Raw genomic sequence first — 27,382 nt, forward strand, 5'->3', positions numbered from 1 at the left:
CTCCTCACTGCCTGGCTCCTCATTCTCATCCTGTCCTTCATCACTACCATCTCTCTCATTGTCGCTGTCTTCCTGTTGCTCATTTCTGGGCTCCACTCTCACAACTACCTCGTCCTCATCACTGCTGGCACTGTCCTCACTGCCCTCAGGAATAGGCATAGCTGTCCCTCTCACTTTACCATAAAACTTGGAAACGTCCTAAGAAAGACGTATGAATAAATAGTTTGACCCTGCATCACAACAGTCGAATCTCCATCACAACAATAGAAACCATTAGGAACATTTCTTTCCCTTAATGGGACTTTGTCATTTATACATGACATGCACTTTTTTAACTGTTTTGAAGAAGGATTTGTAGATTTCCTTACATGAAATGACTAAAATAGTAAAACAACTGTTAGGCTATTTAGTAATATTTTTTTATTGGTGATTTATGTGTGTTTTATAGCTTAAAAATGGACTTACCATGATGCTACTTGTGCATGTGACCTAACATGTGCTCTTGTCTCCTGTACTTCCTTGTAACTTCCTTGTTGTCATGACATTATATAATCTTTGATTTTATTGGTTAGAAGGGATGTTAGGTGACACATTAAAGGTGCAATATGATTGGTTAGAGGCTTGTGTTATTTTTTAAAGCTGTTTTTTGAAGCGTCATTTATAAATGACGAAGTCCCATATTATTAACCACATTTGCTTTCTACCCTGAAGCTGCACTGCATCCTGGATTGTTTGTAAATGGGAAACCTGCCTGTAAACCCTTTAGACCAGGGGTCTTCAACGTTTTTCAGGCCAGGGACCCCCAAACTGATGGAGAGTTGGAGCAGGGACCCCCTACTATTAATATGGCATACAATTGTGTTTTATATTAAACGGGGCCTAGTGCAGTGTGTAAACATAGATACTGTTATTGTACATTCAATACTAAGCTATTCAAATAATACACAGGTTAATATATTCATGTTTTTATTTTAAACAAGTGCAAGGTACAGTGTGGCCGTACCACTGCCATTTATAAACAAACACTGAGCTATGAGATTTTAACACTAAACATGCATGTAGATGGGACAATGAATCCTCAAACCATCTGTGGATGGCACACGTACTCTCACATCAGTGAGATGTCTGACCCTGATGAGCAGCACACAGCTGATCCAGCCTTGGACGGATGGAGGTTGTCAGGCAGAGGGTCATATCAGCCTCAGGCTGCAGCCTTGACCTGTATTTGTTTTTCAAGTAAGTCAGTGAGGAAAATCCACTTTCGCAAAGATAGGTTGTGGCAAAGGGCAAAAGGCTCATCATGGCTTTTCCTGCCAATTGCGGAAAGTCTTTCTGGCAAGAGATCCAGAACTGGGTGAGTGGTTTTGTGTCATATATGTGTCTGAACGTACTGTCAGTGGATAGTTCGATTAGCTGATCCTCCTCCGTCACTGTCAGGTGTGTGCCGTCTGCTGCGTTATCTGTGAATGGAAACAGCATCCATGTCTTGTCCCTGCGCCAGGAGTCAGCCTCAGAAAAGTAGTGCCCAAATTGTCCCTCGAGCGCCTCCAAATGCGCAAGAATTGCGCGTGTAATGGGGGGCGAGAGCACAGCAGAATCTCCCAGCTCATCCACTGATGGAAACATGGAAAATATTTCCTCCCCGATGTGCTCCCTCCACCTTTTGATTTTTTTTAGAAAGCCTTCCATTTTGTCATACAGTTGAATGGCATGGGTATTGCGGCCTTGCATTGAACTGTTCAGTTTGTTCAGCTCAGCGAAAACATCAGCAAGATAGGCAAGTTTGGTGACCCAAACATTGTCACTGAAAAGTGCAGCCAGCTCTGTGCGCTTTTGGAGAAGTAAAAACTCCCGAATATACTTGCGCAATTCCAGCACACGTGACAACACTGTTCCACGTGAAAGCCACCGAACCTCGGAATGGTAGAGTAGCGCAGTGTGTTCTTCTCCCTCAGCAGCACAGAGATTCGAGAAGAGACGTGTTTGCAATGCGCTCTTCTTGACTAGGTTGACTACTTTCACTACCGAGTCCATGACATCTGCCAATTCAGCGCTCATATCTTTGGCAACAAGTGACTCCCTGTGTAGCATGCAGTGCGTCCAAATCACTTGCGGAGACACATCCCTTACAAGCGTGATTAGTCCACTTTTTAAACCAGCCATGGCTCTTGCACCGTCAGTGCACAGCGCAATACATTTTGTCCACGGAATGTCATTCTCTCTGAAAAAAACATCGATCACTTTGAAGATTTCAGAACTAGTTGTGCGTTGAGGGAGGCACTTACAAAACAAAAATTCCTCCTGCATTTCCTTATCATCGACAAAGCGCACAAACGCCAGAAGCTGGGCGTCCTTCGACACATCTGTTGACTCGTCTAATTGTAACGCAAATGCATCTGCCAACCTCAGCTTCTCTATCAGTTGCATCCTCACATCAGATGCCATCTCGTCTATACGGCGAGCTATGGTTGTGTCCGACACTGGAATGGTTTTCAGTTTATTAATGTCAATATCATTTCCATACATGGTTTTACACATATCGGTTGCTGAAGGCAATATTAAATCCTCTGCAAGTGTGTATGGCTGTTTCTTCTGGGCAATCCGAAGAGCAATTTGATAAGAGCATTTCAAAGCTAGCTCCCCAACTTTGGCTGATTTTCTGATCAATGTCTGTTGACCTTGGAGGGATTTGAGGCTAGCTTGGAAGTATTCAACAGGTTTGTCTTTTAAGTGGCTGTGTGTTGTCTCCAAGTGACGCTGCAGCTTTGATGGCTTCATAGATTCATTTGAAAGAACAGTAGAGCAAATGACACACATTGGAAACTCAATGCCATCTGTCTCCTTAAAGGTAAACCCGAACTTCAGATAATGATCTGAATATTTTCGTGTCTTCTCCCTTTTGCGCTTACCCTTATTAGCTGCAACATCTGCAGGCGCAGCAGGTTCTGCCTCGTCACTTGCATGTTCACTGGTGGATGGTATCTCGCTTGTGCTTGTTGATTTTTTCGCTCGAGTTACAAAACGATCCATTTTATATGTATGGTCTTCTCAATAATGTCGCTGCATGCATCCCTGTGTCTGGGTCTTCAGTAAACTGGGGCCTGAATAGGCTCTCGTCCAATCACGGGGAACCTGACAGAGCCAGCGCATAGACATAATATTATGTCTATGAGCCAGCGTGTGTCACACGGCCTCGTGATTGGCACATCTGCCTCCATTTTTCCGTTCGCTATAATATTTTGGATTTGTGTTGTGCATTTAAAGACATTGCAATTTGTGGGAAAAAACGGTTTGTAAAAAAAATATATATATATAAAAAATTGTCTAATCAACCAAAGATTTTGCGACCCCCCTGCAGTACCTCCGCGGACCCCCTGGGGGTCGCGACCCCCCTGTTGAAGACCTCTGCTTTAGACATCTGTATATTATTGACTTTGAGTGCAAAGGATGTCCGCCTACATTTTGTGAGAGAAGAAATCCAGGAACCATCAAAAAAATATCTGTTATCAAAGGTTTTTCGAAGAATAAATCGTGTTTTTGATTAAATAAGGTGTGGCTCAAATTCTTTTCTCCAAATATGCCACATCTAGATTATCTTGCAGTAAAAACATAGGGAAATGGGCGTTAATTGAGAGGTAGAGAGATATTTTTTGTAATAATGTAATTGTTGCCTATATCTTTATATGGGAAGTACAGTTTTCTGTTCAGTATCTGATGTGCAAATCTTGGAATAAAAGTTGTTTTCTGCAGAACTTTTATACACTTTGATGTTGAACAGCCTATACCAATAAAAAAGTTAGCAATTTCATTTTCAGGAGGTTATCTAAAGAAATAAACCTTTTAAAGTGATAGCTAATAAATAAATAAAGTAACATTAATTAAATGGGCTCTGTAATTTGTATATTTAGGCTAACATAAACATGAAGGTTGTGACTCATCAAGTAGGGTATTTCCTTACCTCACAAACCCGGTTATTTGATTAAATGTGAAGCTGAGTTAACAATGAACTGAAGGTTATAAAGAAAATACAAATACTGAGGTGTATTGTGGTTTTACAGTGCATAAATACTTTCAATTGCGGTTGCATTGATAGTGGGGTGTGTTCACGTGATTTTAATTTCTCTCGCGATATTTTACGGAGCTTCCTCATCACAGCTGAAAACATGGCTGACTTACATGGACGGAAATGGGACCGCTGTCTTGCTGATACAGCCGTGAAAACAGGTTAATATCTCTTCATATCTGTTACATAATTATTTAATGCCGTCATTAGGTATTCAGCAGCTTATTGCAAATGGTAAATAAATCCTGCTAAACTTCAGTCGAGGTCCTTTTTACGCGGCATCTGTCTCACCATGCAGGGACAGATTACTGAGGTCAAATGTAAACCTGTGTCTGCTAAATGGATATAAAACTGATTCAATGTTTATTTGTTGGGGGACATTATAAGATCAAAGAATACATCCTTAAGGTACAAGATAGACTCTGTGTTTCGACTAACAGACTGTACAGATGTGAACAAAGTCATCGTTAGACAGAGTAAAGGTTAATTCTGCCTACATCATCCTGAAGTCTTATTGTCCTGATTCCCAGGATGTCTTTCAACGTTGAATCAATATTTTACCGTAAGGAGCATCACGGTCCTTCTCTTGAGGTTGTAGCACCTACACATACAGCGTTTACAGAAACAAAAGCACCTGTTCTGTGCAGGTGGACGTTTTGGATTGTAGGCCTTATACGGAAAACTATAAGGGTCACAAAATAGTTGAAGGTAAGTGTTTCATCAGTTGCACTGCAAAATAAACAGGGACATTTCTTGAATCAAGTCGTATTCAAAATAATAGATGTTTGTTTCCTCTATCGTTTCTGGTCTTCCCTCAACCAGTCTTCTATGATAAAACATCCTCAAGGGTCTTAATGTAGAGCTCATATGGTTATTTGGAAAAATGTTTAACCACGATCAAATACTTTGACTGGCAAACAATCTTTCCCAAAAGGAACTTAATGATGTCAACTTCCGAACAATGAAAGATGTTTCTTGCTGTGAGTAAAAACATCTGCATTGTGGCCTTTCTTTGAGCTCCCTGTGTAGCAACTTGCCAGCTGTGCCAAGGTGTCTCTGGTAGCCAGAGAAACTGTGCTGCACGTGTTGTGCTCAGGGGCTTGTTTAAACATTTTTTGTTAGTCCTTACTTTCTTTGATCGTTTGGGAAGATGTTTGTTAGCATTTATGTAGTGCAGTCTTTTAAGTGTGTTGATAATTCCTAGCATTTAATAAATTAGTTACTTTGAGACATCCAACTATAAAAGACAAATATCTGACTGTGTGTCCTTCACACTGGGTGGGTATTGCCAGGGTCAACCAAGGAATGCCTTATCAAATTTAGTGACATGTGGACATGCAACACATTTAATCATAATAAATGTGAACAAAAGTTAACTGAGCTCTGTACAGCAGGGTGTGGCAGGGCATCAAGGCCCTGCGGAGTAAAACATGCAGTCTGCAGCAGATGAGCCCTCAGGGCCACTGGATACTGAACATATTAGTGTTACAACATAACTCTTACCTGAACTCCCACAGTAGCAGTGCCACTCCGTCATTGCAAGATCGTTTTTTTATGTTGTGAAAATTGTTTTTATGTCAGGGAGTGTCATTGTACCGTTGTCCTGCATAGCAGAATAATGACTATAAAAGTTTGTTCTATAACATTTGCTTCACTAACTTAAATAATAGGGGACTAAAACCATTTTTGAAATAATGATAACATATCAAATTGTGGGTTAAATGTAAATCTGCAATGTAACCAGAAACATTTCTCTGTGAGGTATATTTTGTAGTACAATGATATCCTTGGCAGTACAAGTACAAAGTAAATAGTATCCTGTAGAATGTGTGCTTGGAGAGCTTTTACTGAGTTATTTTAGTGGTACAAGTTACAACAGTCACATAATAAAATATTTGTCAAAAAAAAATCAATCCATCTGTTAAGGGGACTTTTAGTCTGAGTCCCAAGGCAGTTGCTTCCCTTGCCTATTTTTAAATCTGATAAACGCTTTTCGTTTACCGTGAGTTTAGATCCCCGTTTATTCTGATCATGAGTAGCCATGATCTTCGGGGTCGAACCCAGCTATGTCATGGCAAATGTTTGGCTTAGTGTCAAGTGTAAATTTCTTTTTATAGGCAGTTGATTGAAAAAAAACCGGCAAGCAGCAATACCACAGGACAAGCAATTAGCTTGTTCCTGACAAGCATGTTTTGCACAGGATCAGGCACCATGAACAAGACCGTGACATAAAAGGTTGGTGCCTCTTCACTACATTTTATATTTAATGCCACAGGTTAAGATTATTTGGTAAAGCTTTTAGATATCCTATAAAGAAATTGTACTGTTCAGCAACAGTAGAAAGCCAAATAAATATACACTGGTCAGCGATAAATGTGAAGAGAGAAGTCAAATCCAACTCCTTTTTGTGAAGAGTGGATTGCATTTGCATTGATGAGGGCACAATCAGAAACTTCCTCTTCTTAACAGGAAACAACTTTGTTTATTTGAAACATACTATTTCATTTGAGGAACTAGTAAACAGTATTTTAGTGAGACAGGCGAGTAATAATATTCACTACCTGTGAGCCAACAGGCTCCAAATGACAATGCTAACACTCTGATGTTTAACATGTTGTATTTTTATCCATGTTTACTTGGGATACCATTTAGCATGCTAGTATTTACCAATAAGCATAAACGCCAAAGCTGAGGACGACAGGAATGTCTTTTAATCAGGGTCCTTACAAAAGTATTTCATGAATAAATATATTTTGACTTGATGATGGCACATCTTAAGAAAGAAGGGCTGCACAGCACAATACATTAGTTATATTACTTTACATTTGCAGTATGACTGTCACTTAGTCATATTAAGGAATCTTATTTTTGTCACTCAGTATACAGAAACATAAACAACTATAACCCCAACCCAAGTGCAAACAAATGTCCTGTCACAACAATTTTGAAAATTGCAATGTCAGTTAAACCAAACTGTGTTCACAAGGAGGCTAAAAGTTGGTCAAATGTTTTGTGAGATTGTGTGTGTGAATGCAGGAACGTGTGGATGCATGCATGTACGTGGTCACTGCTATTGAGAATGAAGGCTAATTGAGAAACAACATTCACAAAGTCAAAATGATTGTCTTTAGTGATCCCATTCCCAAATACTTGTAAAACTACTTTAAATAATGAACAAATGAAATACAATAGCATCTTTAGTTTCTAGGAGTATTTTCAGTTTTTTGGGTTAAGCAGTTCTTTCTACTTTACAAAAAAAATGTTTTTGTTATAATCTATCCCACTTGAAGACAACCAGACAAAGAGTATAGATGCCAAAAGGAGATGTTGATCAGCCCTCATACTTTGCCAATGCTTTAACTGTATTACTGTCAGTGGAACATCATGGGACTTCAAAACTTCTCTGGCTGAAGAGTAAAGAAACACTGCGGCTGCAACAGACGGAGAACCTTAAATCTAACCGAATCTCTGCTTGAAATGTACGCAGAGGAAAATGATTTATTGTAGATCTGCAAAGATAGTGAGGGTGTGCGGGGTCTTTTGTGGTCTTGTTTTACATTTGTAAGTTGTGTAATGGAGAACAGTCTGAGGGTTCTGGTTCGGTCATGCTGCATAGCTCTCTGAATCCAATTAAGAGTCGGAGGGGCCCAAATGGATGTTTTTTTATGTGTTTTCTGTGCTGGCTGGCCTTGCTGTTGGGTGTGGTGTGTCCTGCAGCGAGGTGAAGTTAAGCGCACAAACACATTCCTCCTCAAGATCCCACTCCGGTCTCAGCACTTCAAACAACTCCTGTGCCACCGACTTACCTTCCGCTTGACCATACTGGCTCGAGACATTGCTTACCAGCACATGTTTGCACTGTTTGACCTACAGTTCTTTTACTTCAGCCTCATGGACACTGTCGTTCCTCATTTGAACTAATTTCCCCCTCCCTTGCACCCATTTTAATGTTTTTTTTTTCTTTTTTGGAAGGTTGTGCTCTTTCTGCTTTTTCTCTCCTTCTCTTTTCCTAATGAGCAATGTCTTTCTAACTTGTGCTATTTACCAACTCTTGCATCAAACATAATAGCGGCACCCCACTGACCTCATTACAACAGATTTAAATCCATGCCAGGCAGTTTTTATGTTGGATCAGACATGATCACATTACCTCAGTGCTGAAGTCAAATATTTGTTGGAAGTGTGTTTTAATCACAGCACTCTTACTTTGTTATTTCCTCACTCTTTGCAGTTACCGGCCTTGGTCTTGGCGTATTGTTCTCTGTCGTTCTCTTTAAACGTAAGTGCTCCTCTTCTAAAATAGACTTTTAAATGCAGGTTTTTTGTACTTTTAAACATAATTTATGGTTGACTGTTCCTTTCCCCCAGGTCGCACATGGCCTGTTTCACTTGGATCAGGTTTGGGACTGGGCATGGGATACGCCAACTGCCAGCACGACTTAAGGTCACCATACCTGGTTCACGGCAGCATGGTTAAGGTATGCAGAGTGTTTGAAATGTATAGTATATTTACTTAAGGTCTGTGGTGTACCCATACATCATTTTTTAATAATCTTTGTTTGCTTATTTACAGGACCAATAGTGAAGGACTACAGATGAATAGGATTTGCCAAGAAGATGCTTGTCTGTTTTTGTTATTGTTTTGCTGCTCATTTTTGTCCTAGCACTAATGACCAATGATGCCAACATTGTGTTTATCAAAAGGCAGTCAATGTATATTTAATAAAGCAATTCTGGAAATCTGTCTTTGTTTCTCTCTCTCCCTCCCTCTCTCTCTCGCTCTCTCTCTTTGTGTTCCTCTGAGGGGAACAAAATGTGGTTTGGGGGTGGGATGCAATTTTGTGTGTTAATGAGCTGGGAGACTTGAACTCCTGCTGTTTTGGAATGAGGGCCAGGTTCAGCATCTGCAGCCCTTCTAGAGAGTAGGAGGATGAAAAGTTGCACATACAAACATACAGTTTGTGGGAGATTAATGCATAGAAAGAGAGAAAGTTATGTTGGTTCATATTGATTTACCATTTATGGATGTAGGTTTCTTTTGCAACCATAATGGGTTGATTCCTAAGCAACTCAGTCCACGTTTTACTCATAGATTAAGCATTCGCGTTTTGTGCAGTAATTTGCACTCCTGTTTTAAGTTGTGTGAGTTGGACAAGTGTGTTTGCTGTGACTGAGACTGTTTTCTTCACAGGGAGTCAGAAAAGTACACGTCTCCGTATCAAAAAGAATCTCTTACGTCTTGTGTATTCGTTGGCCGTCAGTCTGTTTGGAGAGATTGTTTTGAGTGTGATTGATCACTTATGTGTAGTTGCGTGGGCCTGCTAGGAGAGAAGAGGGATTGTTTGTGTGAGCGTGTGCAGGCGCACACGTTTATCCAGCCCCCTGGTGAAGCAGAATCCGTGGAATGCAGAGGAATGCCTTTTCTGGACTGGAGCTAGGTCTTATTACTAACAGGTGAGTTCTGCACTTTGCACTCTGAACATCACACATGGTTTACACTTCACATCAAAGAAAACATTGATGCATGTGTGCATACACTAACACACACACACACATACTCACATTTTCCCTCTCATCACAGTAACAGCCTTCTCAGCAATGTAAACACATAATGAGCAATGCCAGAAATTAAGCCATATCACTCGTCCCCTGTCCATTAAAATATTTGTTTGCAAGTCGAGCGTGAGACAGCTAAGGGTGCTTATGGACACAAGCCAGGCTGAACACCTGTAGGCAGGTAGGATGAAGTGCAGGAATGGGGTGTGTTTGTGTGAGGGGGACCAGTGACACAGCTGAGATGTAACAAGGCAACTGAAACCCATAGGCCATACTTGTCTGTGCCTGTCTGAAATTTCTCCTTGGTGAATCATAATTACGAGTCTTATAATGCTAATAAATTGTTTTCATTTAATAACTCAAAACTGTTTAGTCAGTGTTGGTGAATGTCTTGCATGAAATATAAGACCAGACATGCCATGTGTGCTGCTGCATGACTCCAGCTTGGAGCTACTGATGATCCTGAATTCAGATCTTTGTGTAAAAACATCAACCACAAATGTTGTTCATGGTATAAAAAGTAAAAATATGCAATGCAAAACAAATGTCCCTGTGATTGCTTTTATTATCTACAATCTTTTTTTATATCTAGGCTAAAGGCATTTTTCGGCCTACTAATTTTTGAAAACATAATGTTTGGACTTCTTTAATTTTCCCACTGTTGTTGATAGTTGTCATTGCTATTTTCTTTTGTACTGAGTGTTACTGTCAGTGGTTTTGAGGGACAGAACACACTTACCTTTAGCCCAAAGATCTGAATTATGTATTATATAATTCAGCCAGTTATGCCCATAATCCTTTTTAAATATGATTTGAACTCCCAGGTCCGCAAAACCAGCGAACACCATGCCTTTAAGCAACTCGTGCTCATGAGTCTGTCAGTGGTTTCACTCCAAACATATTGAAGGGCCTTAATTAGATCAAGTTGTCATGAGCTTATGGTTAACCTGCTGTTGATATCATTTCCTAAGAAATCAGAGAAATGGATCAGGGCAGTGATTCACATCTGCTTTACAGCTTGTTTCCCATGTTCACAATGTCAAACGTATATCAAAAAAAAAAAAACATGTCAGTTAAGCAATGACATATGTAGGCTCTTTACAAAGTTAATGTATGGCTGTAAATATTTTGTAATCTTATTATATTTGCATTATGTCCTGTAAATCTGATCTGTGGTCTCGCCTTTGGGAAACATTTCAAACCTTCCCCAGAGTCCCCCCTCCTCCTCCCCGTCTTCTTTCGTCCAGAAACAGCACAGCAGGACTCCTGTCTGCAGTGGGCTCAACCGCGCCTAACCCCGGCTACAGAGTTTTACAACAAAAGACAACAACTTGGAAAGTATTTTTCCGTGGAGTTACGAGAGAATTTAACACTGGCCGAGAGGAGAACAAAGGGGAGGGACGGTCTGATGGACTCGGGGATGAGATAGCGCTCATAATAACCCCATCTCCCCATCCTTCCCCGTCCGACGCACTGTTATTTTTCTTCCCGGGTGATGTAACTCATTTATGACTGACTGGGCTCTGAAGTATTCCTGCAGCTGACCAAGCGCTCATATTTTTCTTGAGATTATCAGCGCACGGACATATTCCGCAACCCGCATCTGCAGGTTTTAGGTGCCCGTGTCCAGGCTTCGGTGAGGGGGCTCAGCTCAGCGGGACGTAGCGCTGTGTTCAACCGGCTGTTCCCAATAGGGTCGGTGGTGGTAAGTTTCTCTACTAAGACCAATAGCCTACTGGAACACGTTACTCAGAAAGTTACATTACTACTTTAAAAGTGAAGTTTGCAGTAACACAATTTACGGTCGTTTTCTACCTACTGTTAGCTAGGTTAGCCAGTTTTCATCCGTCAGTCTACTTTGGCTGCGACACTTGTTTAAAAATGACGGAACAATTTCTTCTATCTTCCGAAGTAAGTTAACCATAGACTGTAAAGGAAGTAATACAACATTTTTTAAAACATCCGTAATTACACGGGGGGATATTACTAAATATGCCTAATAATGAAAGTGTGATAAATAAAAGAAAATCAGAAAAGAAGATTTGGACAATCAGCCGTTAAACAGAACCGTTGCTGGCGTTAATGTTAGTTAAGTTACTATTAGCTGAGGAGAGATTGCGGCTTTATTGTTCAAATCATATTTAATCTTATACCATATAACCTTTCCGTGTAATAACACGTTTTTCGTCGTTTTTTATACGTAAAACTGGCTACTGGAGCCTATTTGAAAGGGGAATTTATTTGTTACTGTAACGTGTTGCCAACAGCATTATAGGCAGTGGTGTAGCCTAATGTTATTAGCTAAGTACATTTAATTCAAGTGCTGTACTTGAGTATAATATTGAAATACTTGTACTCTACTTGAGTATTTTCAAATCATGCTATTATATACTTTTACTCCACTACATTTAGGTCGGTAAATGTTGTACTTACTACTGTACTTACTTATTATAAAGTAATTCAAATAAACCCTATACTAACCAGCATCAGTACGACATTGAAATTCACAAATTAATGCACCAACAGTTTTCATAAAATAATTTTTAAAAAATTGATGTTAATGGTCCCTTCTGTATGACGAGTAGCTTCTTTTACTTTTGGTAACTTAAGTATATTTTTGATGCCGATACTTTTTTACTTTTGATTAAGAACAAATTAAAATGCAGTGCTTTTACTTTTAACAGAGTAGCCTATTTTTACACTGTAGCTACTGTTACTTTTACTTTTTTAGAGTAGTTCTTCCACCTCTGGTTATAGGTGCTCAGTCTGTAAGGTCTGCTGCGATTAAAGAAAGTAGCCTACTTAGCCTGAACTTTGAAGATTGAAAAAACATAGAAAAGATGAACATTTATTCAATTAAGTCTTCTCCCTCATGAACATGGTCTATGGTCGTAGACATGGTTTATTGTGTCTGAGACATTTGGAAGTGCTGAAAAGTGTGTGAAGTAGTCGACGTGGGTGACCATGAGACACCTTTTTTTTATAAGCAGCAGGAGAAAACGATTTTGTAGGTTGTAAATGACGTGCCTGGTTGAGGTATTTTTAAAGAAGAGAATGAAAGAGAGCAGACTTGGTATTAGAGTCAGGTGGTATGGAGCAGACTTTAGCCTCCCTCCCCCATTGTATTGTCTCTTTTAGTACAATATTAACACAGTATGTTCTCTCTGCAGCTGGTGATTCATAAAGGCCATTAAGAAGTCTCTTTTAATCATAATGATCCAAACATGCAAGCTGCTAATCACCAGGAAGTTGCCAATCCACATCTGCGTGGATATGTAAAGTCCGGAAATAACTGTACAGCTAGGCAACAGATCAATGGACACTAGAAAAAACATCAAAAGATTTTATGACTACTTCTTGTAATTTGTGTTTTTGTGTGGCACCAGGTTAACAGAGCGTTAACTTGCTGACTGGTTTTACGCCCCTTTAGGTGCAGTCATGTGGCAGAGGATTCAGATTTGTTGGGCACTGTTTGCACTGTATTCAGCGGCACCGCCTGCCCACATCAACCGCCTGGCGCTGTTCCCTGACAAAAGCGCCTGGTGCGAGGCCAAGAACATCACACAGATAGTCGGGCACACAGGATGTCAGCCTCGCTCTATTCAAAACAGGTCAGGATGAAGGCCCTATCTGTCTCTTTCTTTCTCTGTCTGACAGTTTCTCTACAACTCCAAAGGTGAATAATGCAGAATGTCTAGATGTCAATAATGTTGCATCCTCAAAGATAAAATCAAGTGAGTTGATACTTGTTAAGCATAGCTAATCATCCAAAACTATAAAGATTGAAGAAATAACACACTTCACTACACAGCAAGTTTCAACACTGTTTCTAAACATACTCATAATGAATGTTAATCAAGCCTGCATGGTTGGAAAACTCCATTGAATAAATATGAAAGATTGTTTAGAAAACTGCAGGCATGGTATTAGAGGTAACAATGGGAATATCTGAATTTCTTAAACCAATGGATTCTGTACCTTTTAGCTAACATACTCAAACAGGAGTAAAAATAAATATACAGGAGATTATATGTTGCTCTGGGGAGTATTCACAGCAGCAGACTGATATTCAAGTCAGATCTTACAGTGCACCAATGTAGCTTAGTGATGTGTTATTATATATTTTTGGAGAACAATTAAACTTTAAGCTATTTCAGCCTTTAGCGAAATACTAATGAGAAAATCAATTCAAGGCTGTATTGACATTTTTAATATGATATGATGCCCACTGTTTTCATGCACACCGGCAGATGTTGACATAAAATACAATGCTTTACACATTTACCACATTTACCTCATTTACCTGGCATAATAACAACTACTTCCCCTTAGGTTTCATGTAAAACAGGCCAGATATTGTCTTTGGCTTGAGGGTACCAGATGGCCACAGGTTTCACAGGAATGAATAGACTGGCCGTGCAGCTAAATCATGTAATAATGCTCTTTTTCCTCCTCACAGAGCTTGTCTGGGCCAGTGTTTCAGCTACAGCGTCCCCAACACTTTCCCACAGTCAACCGAGTCTCTGGTGCACTGTGACTCCTGCATGCCTGCCGAGTCACAGTGGGAAGTGGTAAGATTTATTACACCATTAACTAATGTAGCAAGCACACACCAGCACCAGTTTGTCAAACTCAAATGCAAAACCACAGGTTTCCAACATAAAAGAATCCTGTTCATTGGCTTACACAAAGCAGATAAAAACACAGAAATTGAGAGTTTTGAATAGATATGTGTCACGATTCCTGCGGTTTCCTATGGGCCTACATCCTGTATTTATATTACTCTAAAGTTCATTGTCCCTGTTAGCCAGAAGGAATCCAGTCTTTCGACAACAAAGCCTCTGTAGTGAGGTGTATGTAGTTTGGAAAGCAGCCAGGTAGACTTGGCGGGTGGGACCACAGGTGAGCTCGCCTCATGTTTCAGTAGAAAATATTGTATCTCTTTGAGTGCAATGCTGTTACCTGATAGATTAATTCATTTTCAAACTATTTTTTTAGCTTGAGCACGTCTAGTGAGATCGCATTTACAGTTTCGCCTTACTTCTATTTATCTGAAAATGAATGTTTATGTCTGTGGTTATGATTGTTGTTGCAGGACTTTAAACAAAATTCAGTTTGAAGCAAAACAAAGTCAGCTCTCATGAAAGAGGATACTGCTCCATGCTGCTTTGGCACTTAGTGGTAGATCAAGATAAAACTGCTGAATGATCATTTTCAATGAATAATGGAAACAGTGAGGGGAAGTTGTGTGAGGTCTGGAAGAGCTTGTGCAACACTGAGGTTTCATAAATTCTGTTTATTTCATATTTATTAAGAATGTCATCTTTGTGCAGTCTTTTTCTTGGCAATCAAATACAATATTAGGGAGTAAGAATTTGACCAAAAACAACAATCCACTTATGAAATATGTGCGTAGTGTAAAAATCTGATTATCTAATTTAATATAAAGTATATAAACCACCAACACCTTCTTACAACTTTACACTTATCGTCAGTGTTAATTATGTAAACCCATAAAGGCAAACCTTTAGACAAATTGTTACGCAATGTATATTACAGCAACAGTTGCAAAAAACATTGTTTAATAACATTTTGACTTTAAGAATAACTATTTTATGTTATCCAAAACATAAAAATACACCCATATTTATTAATAAAAGTGGTAGGCTTGAATAAGCTGTTTTTTACATTTCAGAAACTTTACATTTTCCAAAAATAAATGAACACAAGATAACAGTTGAACGTGATTTGCAACAATTTACATGTAAAAACTTGACACCACTTATATTTGGTTGGTATAATTAATGTGAGTTGCATTGCTGAAAAGTACAATTGAAAACGACTTTTGGAAGTCGTGAATCAATTCAGAGTATTTATAAATAAGACTTCTTATTCGTACATTTTGGCTCCATCATTAAAGATGTGAAAAATAACAGCAGCATATCACGCCAAACCATGTGAAACGGTTAGATTTCATTGCAAAATTGGGTCAAATTTAAAGTTCAGTTTTTTGTTCCCGAGATGAGCAATCCGGATATTAAAACAGAACACTCTCTATTCCTCCCTCTCTTTTATTCTCTCTGTCTGTTTGAACATTTTTTATTTTATTTACATCAATGCATGTGTATGTTTGAACAGGTGACACTGGATTGCCCAGGCAGTAAAGAGTCTCCTCATGTGGATAAACTGGTGGAGAGGATCTTCTACTGCAGCTGCCAGCCCTGCATTAAGGAGGGCGGCCAGGAGGGGGGGGTGATGCAGCTGTATCCAGCAGACAACGTGGTGGAAGCGCCGTCTTTATCCGACACCCTCAGCGGTGCTCAGGCTCACCCTCTGCCCCCTCCAGACACACACTCTCATAAGCATGCTCACCCACACACAGATCATCACACACTGCCACACACATCAGACGGGGGTTAGGTGACGCTGTCTCTGCTCATCTCTGCCGCCCTCTGTCCTACACACCACATCCTTTGTATCAATCTGTAGTATTGTAAAGGCACTTTGAAAATATGGCTTACCTTTGTGTTGAAACGTCTCTCTCACACACACACACACACACACACACACACACACACACACACACACACACACACACACACACACACACACACACACACACACACACACACACACACACACACACATACTTACACTCACACTTTCACAAAGTTCTCAGATTACACTCCATTGTATATAAACTCGTACAAACACATGCACTCTTTTTGTTTGCTGATTTAACATATGTGTGCTTCCAGACATGAGCTGTAGTCTGAATATTTTTAATCCGCTTTAATACACTATATCTTATTGTTGACATAACTGCCTTTTGTCTTTTGTTCTTTTCATACAAGTGCCAGTAAACCCACTTTCACCATGAGCATCACAAGAAATTGACTTTAACAGTTTCTAAAAACTCAAGTTGTTTTTTTATTATCATGTGGCTGCTGTGGGAGTCTGGGCCACTGCACATGGTGTTGGTTATCTACAAAAACTCACAAAACCTGGACATTTAATAGATGCCACTGGAGCACAGAAGAGGTGCATGATGGGAAGAGGCCCTGCTGTTTGCTGCGTCTTTGGCTTAAATCTGATCTCACTGTGCCAGAAAGTTTAATGACATGCTGTGACTGAAGCCACTAAGACAGTTTTTGCAGAGATACTTTCCCTTGTTTATCCATTATCCATTATTCATTATTTTGTATGTACCTTAATTATAATGCATAATTTGAAAAATACTTCAATTTTAAAACAAAGCTCAAATTTACTTTAGTAACTGTTCTTCCTGTTCATGCTGGCAGTACAAATTGTCCCGTATTAGAGGACTTTTAAATGAGCACTGTCTAAGATATGGCCTAACATTTTAATTTGAAATGTTAAACAAACTTCTCTAAATTCTGTTGGTAATGTTAATTAATATTGAGGTTGTAAGTGATAATAGCACAATAGGTCAAATTGCTTTCATTGTGCCAAGTAGGGGTTTGTATACTGTATATATTTTAGTGTAAACAAAGTATTGTGACAGCCATAGTGTCCAAAATACAGCTGTTGAAATGGTTACCTTATTATATCCATAACGTTAAATCAGTCGGGGAGACAGATATCCTTTTGTCCGGGTTCATTGTTGGTGTTCGAGTGTTCCTTGTTGACCTGAAATGCTGCTGTACTAAGATGAATTACCATGGCAACCTGCAGGATGCTTTTCAGAAACGGATGGAGAGTGACCTCGTGGCTGGAGGCAGAGAGCAAGGCACAAAGCTCGATGCTCTTGAAAGGAAATAAATGGAGGGCGTTCAGTTCATGCTCTGCTGGGTTAAATACACTGAACTTCTGTCCAGTCAATGAAGGCTGGAGGACATTTCTGAAAAACAGTGTTTGCAGTGGCTGCCAAAAAGTAATGCGTTTGCTACATTTAGTTTCAAGAGTTCAAAGAGAGTCCAGCAGATGTCAGCAGATGTTACAGGTGGAGCCTGGAAAGGCTTTATTACCAGCAAGTCGCCTAACTTTTAAACTCCTCAGAACCAGACACCAAACACACCAAGCCCCAGCGTATTACCCCTGACTCTGAATCTCTCCCTTGCTTCATTACTAATTTCCTCATCTGTATCTCTACGTCCAGACCCTATCTTATTTCCTCAGCTCTATCCCCTATCCTTTCATCTTTTCCCCTTGTTCTGAGTAATTAAATTTCAGCAGTGAAAGGTTGACTGTCTGTCTGTGCTGCAAAACAAATCGATCTTCCTCTTATCTCTCCTGCCACACAGCTGACGATGCTCTGAAGATTGGTGAGAGGCAGACTGCAGAAAGAGGAACTCAGAGGGACATTTCTGAACATATCACAGTTTTTTGTCATCTATTAACTCAAGTTTGATTTCTTAAATTTACCCTCTGTCTACTGTGTTTTTGTCCACTGTGCACGCTGACAGTTTTGTAATACACTTCTTCTTTAACCTGTCACAAACACTCCAAATGTAAATCCTTATAATACATGATAACGTTTTTTGTGATTTTTATTTTATAAGATTGTAGTTTTTCTCATTATTTTCATCTGTGTGAAAGTCACCGTACATCATGCATGACCTCTAGGATTTTAAGTGAACCCTAATCTAATTTGATGCTTTCTGATTATCTGGCTTAAATGAAATACATTTAGTTATGTAAACATAAGCCACCTGGGCAGATTACATGATGAAAATGTCTGGCAAGGACTATTAAAACGTAGTTTTTTTTAGGCTTGGCATCTTACGAACAGCAGGGCAAGAATACACAGAATTTCATTAAACTGTTTTAGAGTTAGTCTAAAAAACACAGTTATTTTAATCTGTACGTCACGCCGGGAATATACTTTAGTTTGGCTATCCTTGCGTTGACTGAGCCACCAACTGTGTGATTGGTGTATGCTTTGATCAGATTAAATCCAGAGTGTCACACTGTGTGGAATTTACAAAAAATGCATGCTTTTAAAAGGTAAGTATAGCTCTCATCTATCAGTTAACTGCCAACGAACGAACGAGATTTGCCTGTAAAACAATCAGTTTCTTTGTTTGATATTTGATAGCAATGTATGAAATTGATTCATGAATAAATATAACCTTTGTAAAAAGCCATCAGGTTTGCAATACATGCATTAATGTTAGCAAATCCTGTGTGCAGTTGTGATTTTTAATAAGCTTTTCATTGATTGATTAATTGATTATTGTTGGTTTTTGGCACAGTGAAGGGACATTTCCAGTACCCATCCAACACAAAAGTTCGTGAATTAGGGTTGCCAGAAAATGTACAGCAATGACGTAAAAGTATTTTATGGCACTCAGTCCACCGCTCTGTGGTGCCTTTTGTACTAATACTCTCGTAATGTGAAAATATTTTTAAGTTTGTTTTCAGGTTGGAAAATGTGTTTTTGTAAACCAATGTGAACGCGCATTTAACGGTGGTGCGCGTGGCCCCGAGACGCTGGATCCCACAGACGCGCGAGGTTTCTCACACAGCATCAGTACACCAGCACGCGGGCTTCAACTCACAGGTGCTCCTGTCTGCTGCTTGTTTAAAACAAAAATATATATATTTCCTTCGTTTCTTAATACAATTAAGAGATCCGAGTTGATCAGCGGAAAAGAAACTATAGCACAAACACACCCGCGGGATTAACGGAATTTGGAGGTAGGCAACAATTCTCGTTTAAAACGTGTTGTTTATTATATTTTACACAACTCTTTCACATGCATTAATGATTGTGACATCTGTTTACATTGACAGTTTCCAGTCAGAAAATGAAGAGTAATGTGGTCGAGTTGGAAATGCTGTTAGAGAAGCACAGCATGTGTCCTGTCCAGTGTGATGTTCCTGGTTTGTGTATGCAGCTCAGCAGCAGGTCGTTCAGGGTTAAATATAAAAAAGATTTCAGTCAATTTAAAATGGAACGCATTGGCATACAGTCAGTGCTTCAGTGACAAAGCCCCGATCAATGAGATCGACAAGAGGAGCGATGAAGACAGCCCCAAGTTTGTGTGTGTGTGTGTGTGTGTGTGTGTGTGTGTGTGTGTGCGCGTGTGTGCGTGTGCGCGTGCGTGCGTGTTATGTCAAAGGAGGCTAGGTTCCTCATTTACATAGTCTAACGAGTTATTGGCTGTATGGATTAAAAAAAAGGGAAGAAGGGGGGCAGGGCTTTGCATGCAAACATGTTAAAGAATGTTATTGTCAATTAATACAGATTATCAGTATACACATTTAAATAGGCACAGGGATGTTTTTACATGCATATTCTCTTTTTCTATCTCTTTTTCATCAATTCAATGAATACCATAACAGCTCAAGACACAAGGGATGTATCATTGTTTGCCTGTCACCACCTTGCAGTCTGAATCAGTATTACATTTCCCCTCTGTGGGAAGAATAAAGGTATTCTGATATTACCACTCAATCCACTCTCATTTTCTATCTCTCCTTCTGCCTCAGGATGTGTGGTGTGGATGTGGACCTGGAGGATGGTTCAGTCGAGGAAGAGAAAGAAGAGGAGTTCTGGATCGGGGAGGGAGTGAAGATGCTGCCCCCTCCTGTGGCCCACAGTGGGGGCAGTGCATGGGGCAGCCGCAGGAGCAGGTTCGGCTGCCTGGCCTGTGGGGCGGCCCTCGTCCTCTGGGACATATTTGTGGTTTCAGCCAGTGCTTTGCTCCTGGCTGTTGTCTTCTCTGTGGTGCTGCTCCCTCCAATGCTGCTGCTGTATGCCGGTTTCCTCTGCCACTCCAGGGTGAGATATCGCTCTGTTGGTTATTGCTGTTGCTTGTACAAGCTGAGAGGAAAAGTTTACTATGATTCTAGTTGACTGCTGACTACTGATATAAAGAAATGTCGCTAATTAAGTAGACCCACTTAAAATGATCATCAATTGATGTTTTCAGCTAAAGCAAGCATCTGTTTTAGTAAAAAACAAAACCCATAGCAACAGAAGACAGACAGGTCAACATTAAAGAGTATTTATCAGCTAAAGGGCCAGATGTTTTTTTCTCAATGAGTTGTTTAAGAGCAAAACAGAGCTTAAGTGAATATTGGACTTTAATTGATCATGTGAACGAAGTCACATGATCAATTAAATGATTAATAATGTTGCTTCTTAACTTGTATAAGCAACTATTTGCTAACAAGGTCCACATATCTTTAAATGTGATAACATGTCAGTGTTTTCTCTACAGTTTATTCTGCTGTCCCAAGTGGCAAAGAATATATACTGCAGTTTTAAAAAGGATAGTGCTCTCTGTGTCGACCTGACAGTATGTTTACATATCCAACAAGAAGGAAAACTGCAATTTTAAAGGGAAGTTTAGGCAAGTTATCTTGTGACATTTAGAGAGAGGATTATCTTTAAATGGCACCTGGAGTTTTCGAGGGAAACAGACAGCCTTTTTAACAGCAGTGGTACATCTAGCTGACACTATCTCCACATAGTTTTTCATGCTTAATTATCCGGGTTATACCTGCTTTTAATTGATTAATTGAAAGCAAGTACTTCAATTATTAAGTGAATGCTGGAGCCTGTCAGTTTTCTGGTTATAAGGAGAGGAGAAGGGTGCAGCTTCTTATTTGAATGAGTGATCTGAGAGGCAGACAGATCATCAGTAAAATATGGTGACTGTAGGCACCATGCTGATTCATGCTGTGAGGATATACAGGTTTGTCTTTGTCTCACTGCACAGGTTGTAACCAAACAGCACCCTTGAGGTATTAAAATGAAGCCAATTTGGAAATTTGCCTTAAAACCTGCATTCTCTCTAATGGCCATCATTACAAAAGGAAATCTCTGGTTGCATAGAAGTCTAGGAGTAAAATGACCCTATTTCTGACTTTGGGTTGGGCTATTTTTTGATTGACAGGTTGCTACCATGTTTTTTTGTCCGTTTCGTCAGTTTACAACTTTAACCCACTGTGCGTTTTCAGTTCAGGGATGTTATCAAATTTAAGTCAGTTAAAACATTTATGGTCGCTTTAATATGTCTTGTTCAGTGCTTGGTTGTATTTTGCTCCACCCTTCCAGTCACATATGTTTCCAAATACACAAGATGGCGATGATCAAAATGATTGCCTCGAGGCTTTTAAACTGAAATCCACAAACAATGGATGTCGTAACATATGTTTTTAACAGTGTATGTTCATAACACCACATCCTGCATTCAATACAGTTGGTCCTTTGCCCCTGTTGTCCCTTTGTAGGATGATTTGGTTTCTGAAGTATGAAAAGAGCAGACAAATTACGAACATGGTTATGCCAGAGCAAATGTCAGTTCTGAGCAAACAATTACAGACAATGTCAGTCAGAGAATTCTCCCTTTTGTAGAGACAGACTGAACATGGCCAAAGGGCCCCACTGAGAAGACAATATTGTCTGGTTTGGTGCCAGCGCCAGCTGTGCACTGGCATGCTGTACTGTTAGAATTCACAGTGTGCGCTTGACAGAGGTGTGTGCGTCTGTGTGTTCATGGGTGAGTTAGGCACTGCTGTTGCAAGGGTGCGTTTGGTGGAGGGGAAGCTCCTTTTGAAAAGTCTTACAATAGGAGATTGAGTTTGTCTGTGTGGGCTTGACAGAGAAAACTATCTGATGTTCTTGCACTTTGTGTCTGTATGTTTTTGTGAGGATGTTAGTGTGTACTTGCTGCTACGTCATTCTTTAGTTTCCATCTTTATCCTCCTCCCTTTCGTTCGCCCTCACAAGGTGATTGACAGCTCGGAGGGTTACTGACAGCTACTGAGCCATTTCTTATCTGAACTGGAGAGGGAGGCTGGGAGAAACTCTGTCACAGCCCACTACCCACAACGTCATTCTGCACATCAAGCATACGCCAACACATAACATAACAAATTCCACCTCTTTGCTTTGTGACTGAAGAGAAGAATCTCCTGCTGATCCCAAAAGGTGCATCATGTCCTCTGAGCCCTCCTTATTGCTTTAGTAATCTCTCTTTGTGTTTTTCCTTGTAGGTCCTTGATGCCCCCTCTGCCATATGCCGCTACCTTGACGACAACAGCTGCTCCGCCCTCATCATCTTGGGTTTTGTGATGATGTCACCACTCGTGGTCGTGGCGGCGGCTATCTTCTGCGGGCTGGTCCGAAGGTTTCGAATCCCGCTTCTCATTCAGCCGATCTCACGTGCCTGGTACAGAGGGCGACTGTTGGACTGGGTCGGCAGCCTCCACGCCTGGGTCTGATCGAGACGAGGTTGGATATGCTAACAGCCGGGGGAGATCAAAAAGTTAGATTAGTGTCAATCAACCAGAGAGATACAGGGGGTAGACAAAATAACAGAAACACCTCCAAATATATTCAATAGTAGTGAGATGTTGACACAACTGGATGCTACTTTAGACAGGGCTCCCCGTTTTGGTAACACTTATTTACATTCTTGCAGAGAGGTAGTTACATTTCTCTTTGATCGTGGTTAACGTGGGGAAAGGGTTTTAGGCAGCAATGGATGATTTTGAGGGGGGGTTTCATTACCAGGATTGACTACCAGGACAAATGGGCTATGGACAGAGCCATGCTAGCTTTCCCCCCCCGTTTCCAGTCTTTATGCTAAGCTAACCTGCCCCTTACTTTATCATTGTTCTTAACTGACGGGTGTGAGAGTTGTGTGGCTCTCGAGTTTTGTACTGTTGTTGAACTGATTTGCATATTGAAAAGTGTCTCTGTTATTTTGTCTACCCACTCTATGTTTATTTTGTGAAAATATGATCATGCTTAAGTTTATTGTAGCAATGTCAACCTCGTGGAGTGATGTCTGTACTTAAACTTCACAAAACCAAACATATTCTTTACTAATTTGATACAAGAGGAACAAAATGCATCCTAAGAGAGTTAAAATCACTTTTGTAAAATTAAGGGTAAAGGAAGGATTTTCATAAATATTGCAATATCACGGCTTTGACCCAAAAAATGACTCGGAGGAATTGTCATTTTCAGTTTACAAGGTAGCAGAAACACTAACCTCTTTATCGTTGTGGTGTTGGTTAAACATTATTTATTAAAACAAATATTTTTGTGTTTCCTGTTTGCTAACTATGTTGACAGGGTTTCATGTGCCATTTTCTCAGAAATGTGTTTCTGTGAAATTATTTGTGCTTGTAAATTAGAAGTCAATAGCAGAAATAGCAGAAAGTCAAAACATAGTTGCGTAAATAACATTTGGTGTTTTGAATTTAACTTGGTTTAGTAAGTTGGATTTCATTTCCGATGACCTTCAAACACCCTGAAAATAGGATAAATAAAGATGTAAGATACAAATCAGCATATGTGGAAATGAATATTGTCTGTTAGGAGAATAAATAGACATTTAAATTTGTTTATCTGATACAGCGTCTCTAGCAGTCATGGAGGGAGGGAAGGCTATATATGAAACATTTAATTGAATTGTCTCTCTCAGCTCACATTGTGCCATAACAAAACACACTCTTCCTTATAAAACATCAGAAGTCGAGCAGTACAACAAAGAAAAATGGCTTTTCAGTGGAAGCCAGGTGGTTAAGTGAGATTTGAATCATCAGATAAGGAGCTCATCCTAATACCTCTTTGCATTGCTCTTTGTCCGCGTGTCCATGCTCTAATCTAGTATTTAAGTATCTAGTATGGTTTTTTAGAAGAAAGCTTTGAATGTTTTTCCTGATGAGCAGTTGTTACTTGTTCTGTGCCATTGTTATAACACTAACATGTATTTATTTTCTATTTTTGCAGAGTGCTATACTGGTAAATCACCTCTTAAGATGATGTTTGTGAAAGATTAGAGGATTTCTTTTTTGTTCACTTTTTCATTTCAGTGTAGACAGAAACACATTGTCATGATCACACATACAGCAAAAAAGAGGGTGTTCAAAATAGAACAATGTGACAGAGTCTACATCACAACATAAATGCTTCAACAGTTTACTTTTTGTCACATTTGTGCAAATTAAAGGGACATTTTGCATCTGATGTTGAATTTGTCGAGTCTATCCTGATAGTGTATGTACTCCATTTACCACCATATTGACGGCTGCATCATCCTCCTCTTGTTCAGAGTGTGCAGTGTTCACGTCTGATTGCACTCTGTAGAAATGTGGGTGTTTACCTAACAATTTGTGTGAGCTCTTAACAATGTCTGCCTAGCAAAAGAATGTATTTCTGCCTGCCTGACAAATATACAAATGGTCAAATCTCAACACTCAATAGTAAAGAGAAAATGGATTTTGTCACGGAAAATTAGAAACTGTTAAGTGTTGAAAGCTGGAAATAATTCCTTGTTTTCCAATCAGGAAATTAGTGGCTTGTAATTAACTATTTTGGGCCATGTAAGAAAAAGGATGTTGTTGTTTTTACTATTGATTAATTAAACCCCTTTGATAAGGACCCCCTTTCTTCATTAAATATAAGTAGAATATTGTCTTTGTTGGGTGTGGTAGGCCTTTTTTCATATATGTAGTATGTCCAGCAAACGAGTTGGCACCTTTTTGGGATAAAGACAATTGAGTTGCATGGTTTGCTGACATGTAGAAAATGGTATTGTATTGTATTTATTATAATTTACTGTCACATGACTAATGTCAAATTGATCATTTGTTTACAGAATACTTTTAACAACTTTTTCTTAAAATCAGCAGTAAAATAGATTCATCCCAATGATAGGGGAAGGTTGAAGTAATTATGTAGATTTAAAAAATATACGTTCAAATTATCATCCTCAACATTGTCTATTTATCAGCCATACATCTTCAAGGTAGAGTTTATTCACAGCTGACCGTGTTAAGACAGATCAGTGAAACTGGGCAGCTGGAGCAGAAATCCCACAGTAGTTTTTATCAGAAACTTAACACTGTTCACCCAGACATGTAGTGCCACTGGTCAATATCACTTTGTGTCTCCTAATTGTGTGACTCATCCTCTTTAGCTTTGAATTCATCCTCTGCCTTTACGCTGTTGACCGTGAAGTGTCTGAAATGTTGCTGAGCTCTAGTGTGCTCGCCGTTTTTAGTTAAAAAGGAGAATTGGCTTATAATGTGAGTCAATCGATGTGCCCATTAGAATAGATGCAGAGTATGGGGGAGGGAACTGCAGCAGGATGGATACGAAAATACCTTTGAAAGCTAAAACCTCAGCAAATGGCAAAGTGAGTGCATTGATGCCTTTGAAAACTGCATTGTAATAATGCCTCTCTGAAATGTAATTAATCACAGATAATGAAATCCCTTCAAACCTTCCTAATAACCATTTCATGTTGCCAGTTTGTCAGTGTTCATTAGTTCCCATCCCACTGAGAGTCATTTATGCAGCATTGACTGTTTCCACTTGTTTTATTGCATGAGGGTTCAAACAGAGACAAAACAAAGTAACTTGTGTGATATTAAGTCAACCCACTGGTAAATATGTGAAGGACTTACTAAATATTAAATTAACTGTTGAAATGATTCTGAGTAAATGGTCTAGAGCAATCCTGGCAGCATCATAAGCTTGACTGCAAACTGCACAATGATTTTTTTTGTGTTGCTGAATGCTAACATCAGTATGCTATCATGATGACAGAAGAACCATTAAAAAAAATCTCCCTGGTTAAGGTAACAAACTAACAAAAAAGCATCGATTTATTTTCCGACAAAAAAAGTGACAGACAAATGCATTTGAACTGGACCATTTCCAAATATGAAGGTTTTCTTCTTTCAATACCTCACTGACTATTTGAAATCGAATGCATTAGTGTAAGAGTCCTTCACATTGCTCTCAACAGAGTGCTGGAAATGTCAATATTCACTTTTTGGTTTCAAAGTGAACTCGAGTGTATGCTTCTTTCTGCCTGAGTGCAGCTTTGACTGCAAAAAGAGACAAAGGAGAATATTGCAAGGCAGTTAAATGACATAAAGTACTTTGTGAAAGCTCTAATGCTTCCCTCCGAACACTAAAAACAGATTACATATAAAGCACAACTACTTTCTGTGGCTGTGACATCTCTTTCAGGAGGCGTGACTCAAGGCTTTATCTCCATACAAAAATATAAGATTACAATAGAGCAATTCACAAAATTGTGTTTCTTTGGTACTCATTGGTTGATTTCAGTTCCAATCTACAGAGCCAAAACAATGAAAAGCACATCACAATGGCACTGTCAATGTCCTCTCACTCCAAAGATGAATATAATTAGATGGAAAAACCTTCTGTAACATTTGATCAAAAACACTTAATTACTGAAAATGTCAACAAGTAAAGTGTCATTCTGAATACAGTCCAAAGCAAACAAAGAACATTGACAATTACACTGTCAACAAATTAATTTGCAGGATTAAAAAAATTAATAAAACCACAAGACTGATCTAGACTAACTCTGAGATCAGACACTAGCTACATCTCAAACAAACAGCAGGGCAGGATGAAGATGTTTGTTTGTGACCCTCCTCCCGCTGTGGTCCTGCAATTTCCTCTCAATTATAATCTAACTACTACTTCCAACTCAACTATTATCGCCTCAATTTGACGAAGGATTAAATAAAACACAAGCTGTTTTTCTGGGCTGCTGAAGGTTAAAATATATTGCAAGTTGCTGCAGAATGGACACTTGGATTAATCTGTCGACATGGCTGCAGGTGTTTGTGTGTTTATTGTATTAAAATAAGTGGTGTCCTTGTTCATAGCGTGCTGAGTGTGTCAGTGTGATGTATGTGTTTGTTTTTGTGCCTTCACTGTGTGTGCAGTGGGACATGATTATGTGTTTGTTGGATCCACTGTGTGCCTCTGTGGTAGTCACGAGTGGCTAAGCA

The 27,382-nt window shown here is 39.5% G+C and overlaps 3 protein-coding genes across 3 annotated transcripts; all 3 read left to right on the top strand.

Annotated features, from left to right (window-relative positions):
* Positions 1-4,106: 4,106 nt before the first annotated feature.
* On the top strand, positions 4,107-8,807 carry LOC134883621 (MICOS complex subunit Mic10-like). Its single transcript, XM_063912080.1, has 4 exons — positions 4,107-4,224; positions 8,295-8,342; positions 8,432-8,541; positions 8,637-8,807. The coding sequence occupies exons 1-4, from the start codon at positions 4,164-4,166 to the stop codon at positions 8,643-8,645; spliced, it is 228 nt and encodes a 75-aa protein (XP_063768150.1). The 5' UTR covers positions 4,107-4,163; the 3' UTR covers positions 8,646-8,807.
* Positions 8,808-10,861: 2,054 nt separating this feature from the next.
* On the top strand, positions 10,862-16,499 carry nbl1 (NBL1, DAN family BMP antagonist). Its single transcript, XM_063909934.1, has 4 exons — positions 10,862-11,324; positions 13,050-13,230; positions 14,079-14,190; positions 15,758-16,499. Exons 2-4 carry the CDS (start codon positions 13,058-13,060, stop codon positions 16,037-16,039), a joined length of 567 nt encoding a protein of 188 aa, XP_063766004.1. The 5' UTR covers positions 10,862-11,324; positions 13,050-13,057; the 3' UTR covers positions 16,040-16,499.
* Positions 16,500-19,070: 2,571 nt separating this feature from the next.
* LOC134883363 (transmembrane protein 88) lies at positions 19,071-24,894 on the top strand. The gene is made up of 3 exons (XM_063911691.1): positions 19,071-19,279; positions 20,075-20,366; positions 22,589-24,894. Exons 2-3 carry the CDS (start codon positions 20,076-20,078, stop codon positions 22,814-22,816), a joined length of 519 nt encoding a protein of 172 aa, XP_063767761.1. The 5' UTR covers positions 19,071-19,279; position 20,075; the 3' UTR covers positions 22,817-24,894.
* Positions 24,895-27,382: the final 2,488 nt, after the last annotated feature.

The sequence above is a fragment of the Eleginops maclovinus genome, chromosome 20, assembly GCF_036324505.1.
Source record: "Eleginops maclovinus isolate JMC-PN-2008 ecotype Puerto Natales chromosome 20, JC_Emac_rtc_rv5, whole genome shotgun sequence".
Taxonomy (NCBI): Eukaryota; Metazoa; Chordata; class Actinopteri; order Perciformes; family Eleginopidae; genus Eleginops; species Eleginops maclovinus.

Coding starts and splice junctions, on each gene's coding strand:
- LOC134883621 (XM_063912080.1), top strand. CDS start 4,164: ATGGCTGACTTACATGGACGGAAATGGGACCGCTGTCTTGCTGATACA. Junction 4,225..8,294: donor TGATACAGCCGTGAAAACAG/GTTAATATCTCT, acceptor CACTCTTTGCAG/TTACCGGCCTTGGTCTTGGC. Junction 8,343..8,431: donor CTCTGTCGTTCTCTTTAAAC/GTAAGTGCTCCT, acceptor CCTTTCCCCCAG/GTCGCACATGGCCTGTTTCA.
- nbl1 (XM_063909934.1), top strand. CDS start 13,058: ATGTGGCAGAGGATTCAGATTTGTTGGGCACTGTTTGCACTGTATTCA. Junction 13,231..14,078: donor CCTCGCTCTATTCAAAACAG/GTCAGGATGAAG, acceptor TCCTCCTCACAG/AGCTTGTCTGGGCCAGTGTT. Junction 14,191..15,757: donor CCGAGTCACAGTGGGAAGTG/GTAAGATTTATT, acceptor ATGTTTGAACAG/GTGACACTGGATTGCCCAGG.
- LOC134883363 (XM_063911691.1), top strand. CDS start 20,076: ATGTGTGGTGTGGATGTGGACCTGGAGGATGGTTCAGTCGAGGAAGAG. Junction 20,367..22,588: donor GTTTCCTCTGCCACTCCAGG/GTGAGATATCGC, acceptor TTTTCCTTGTAG/GTCCTTGATGCCCCCTCTGC.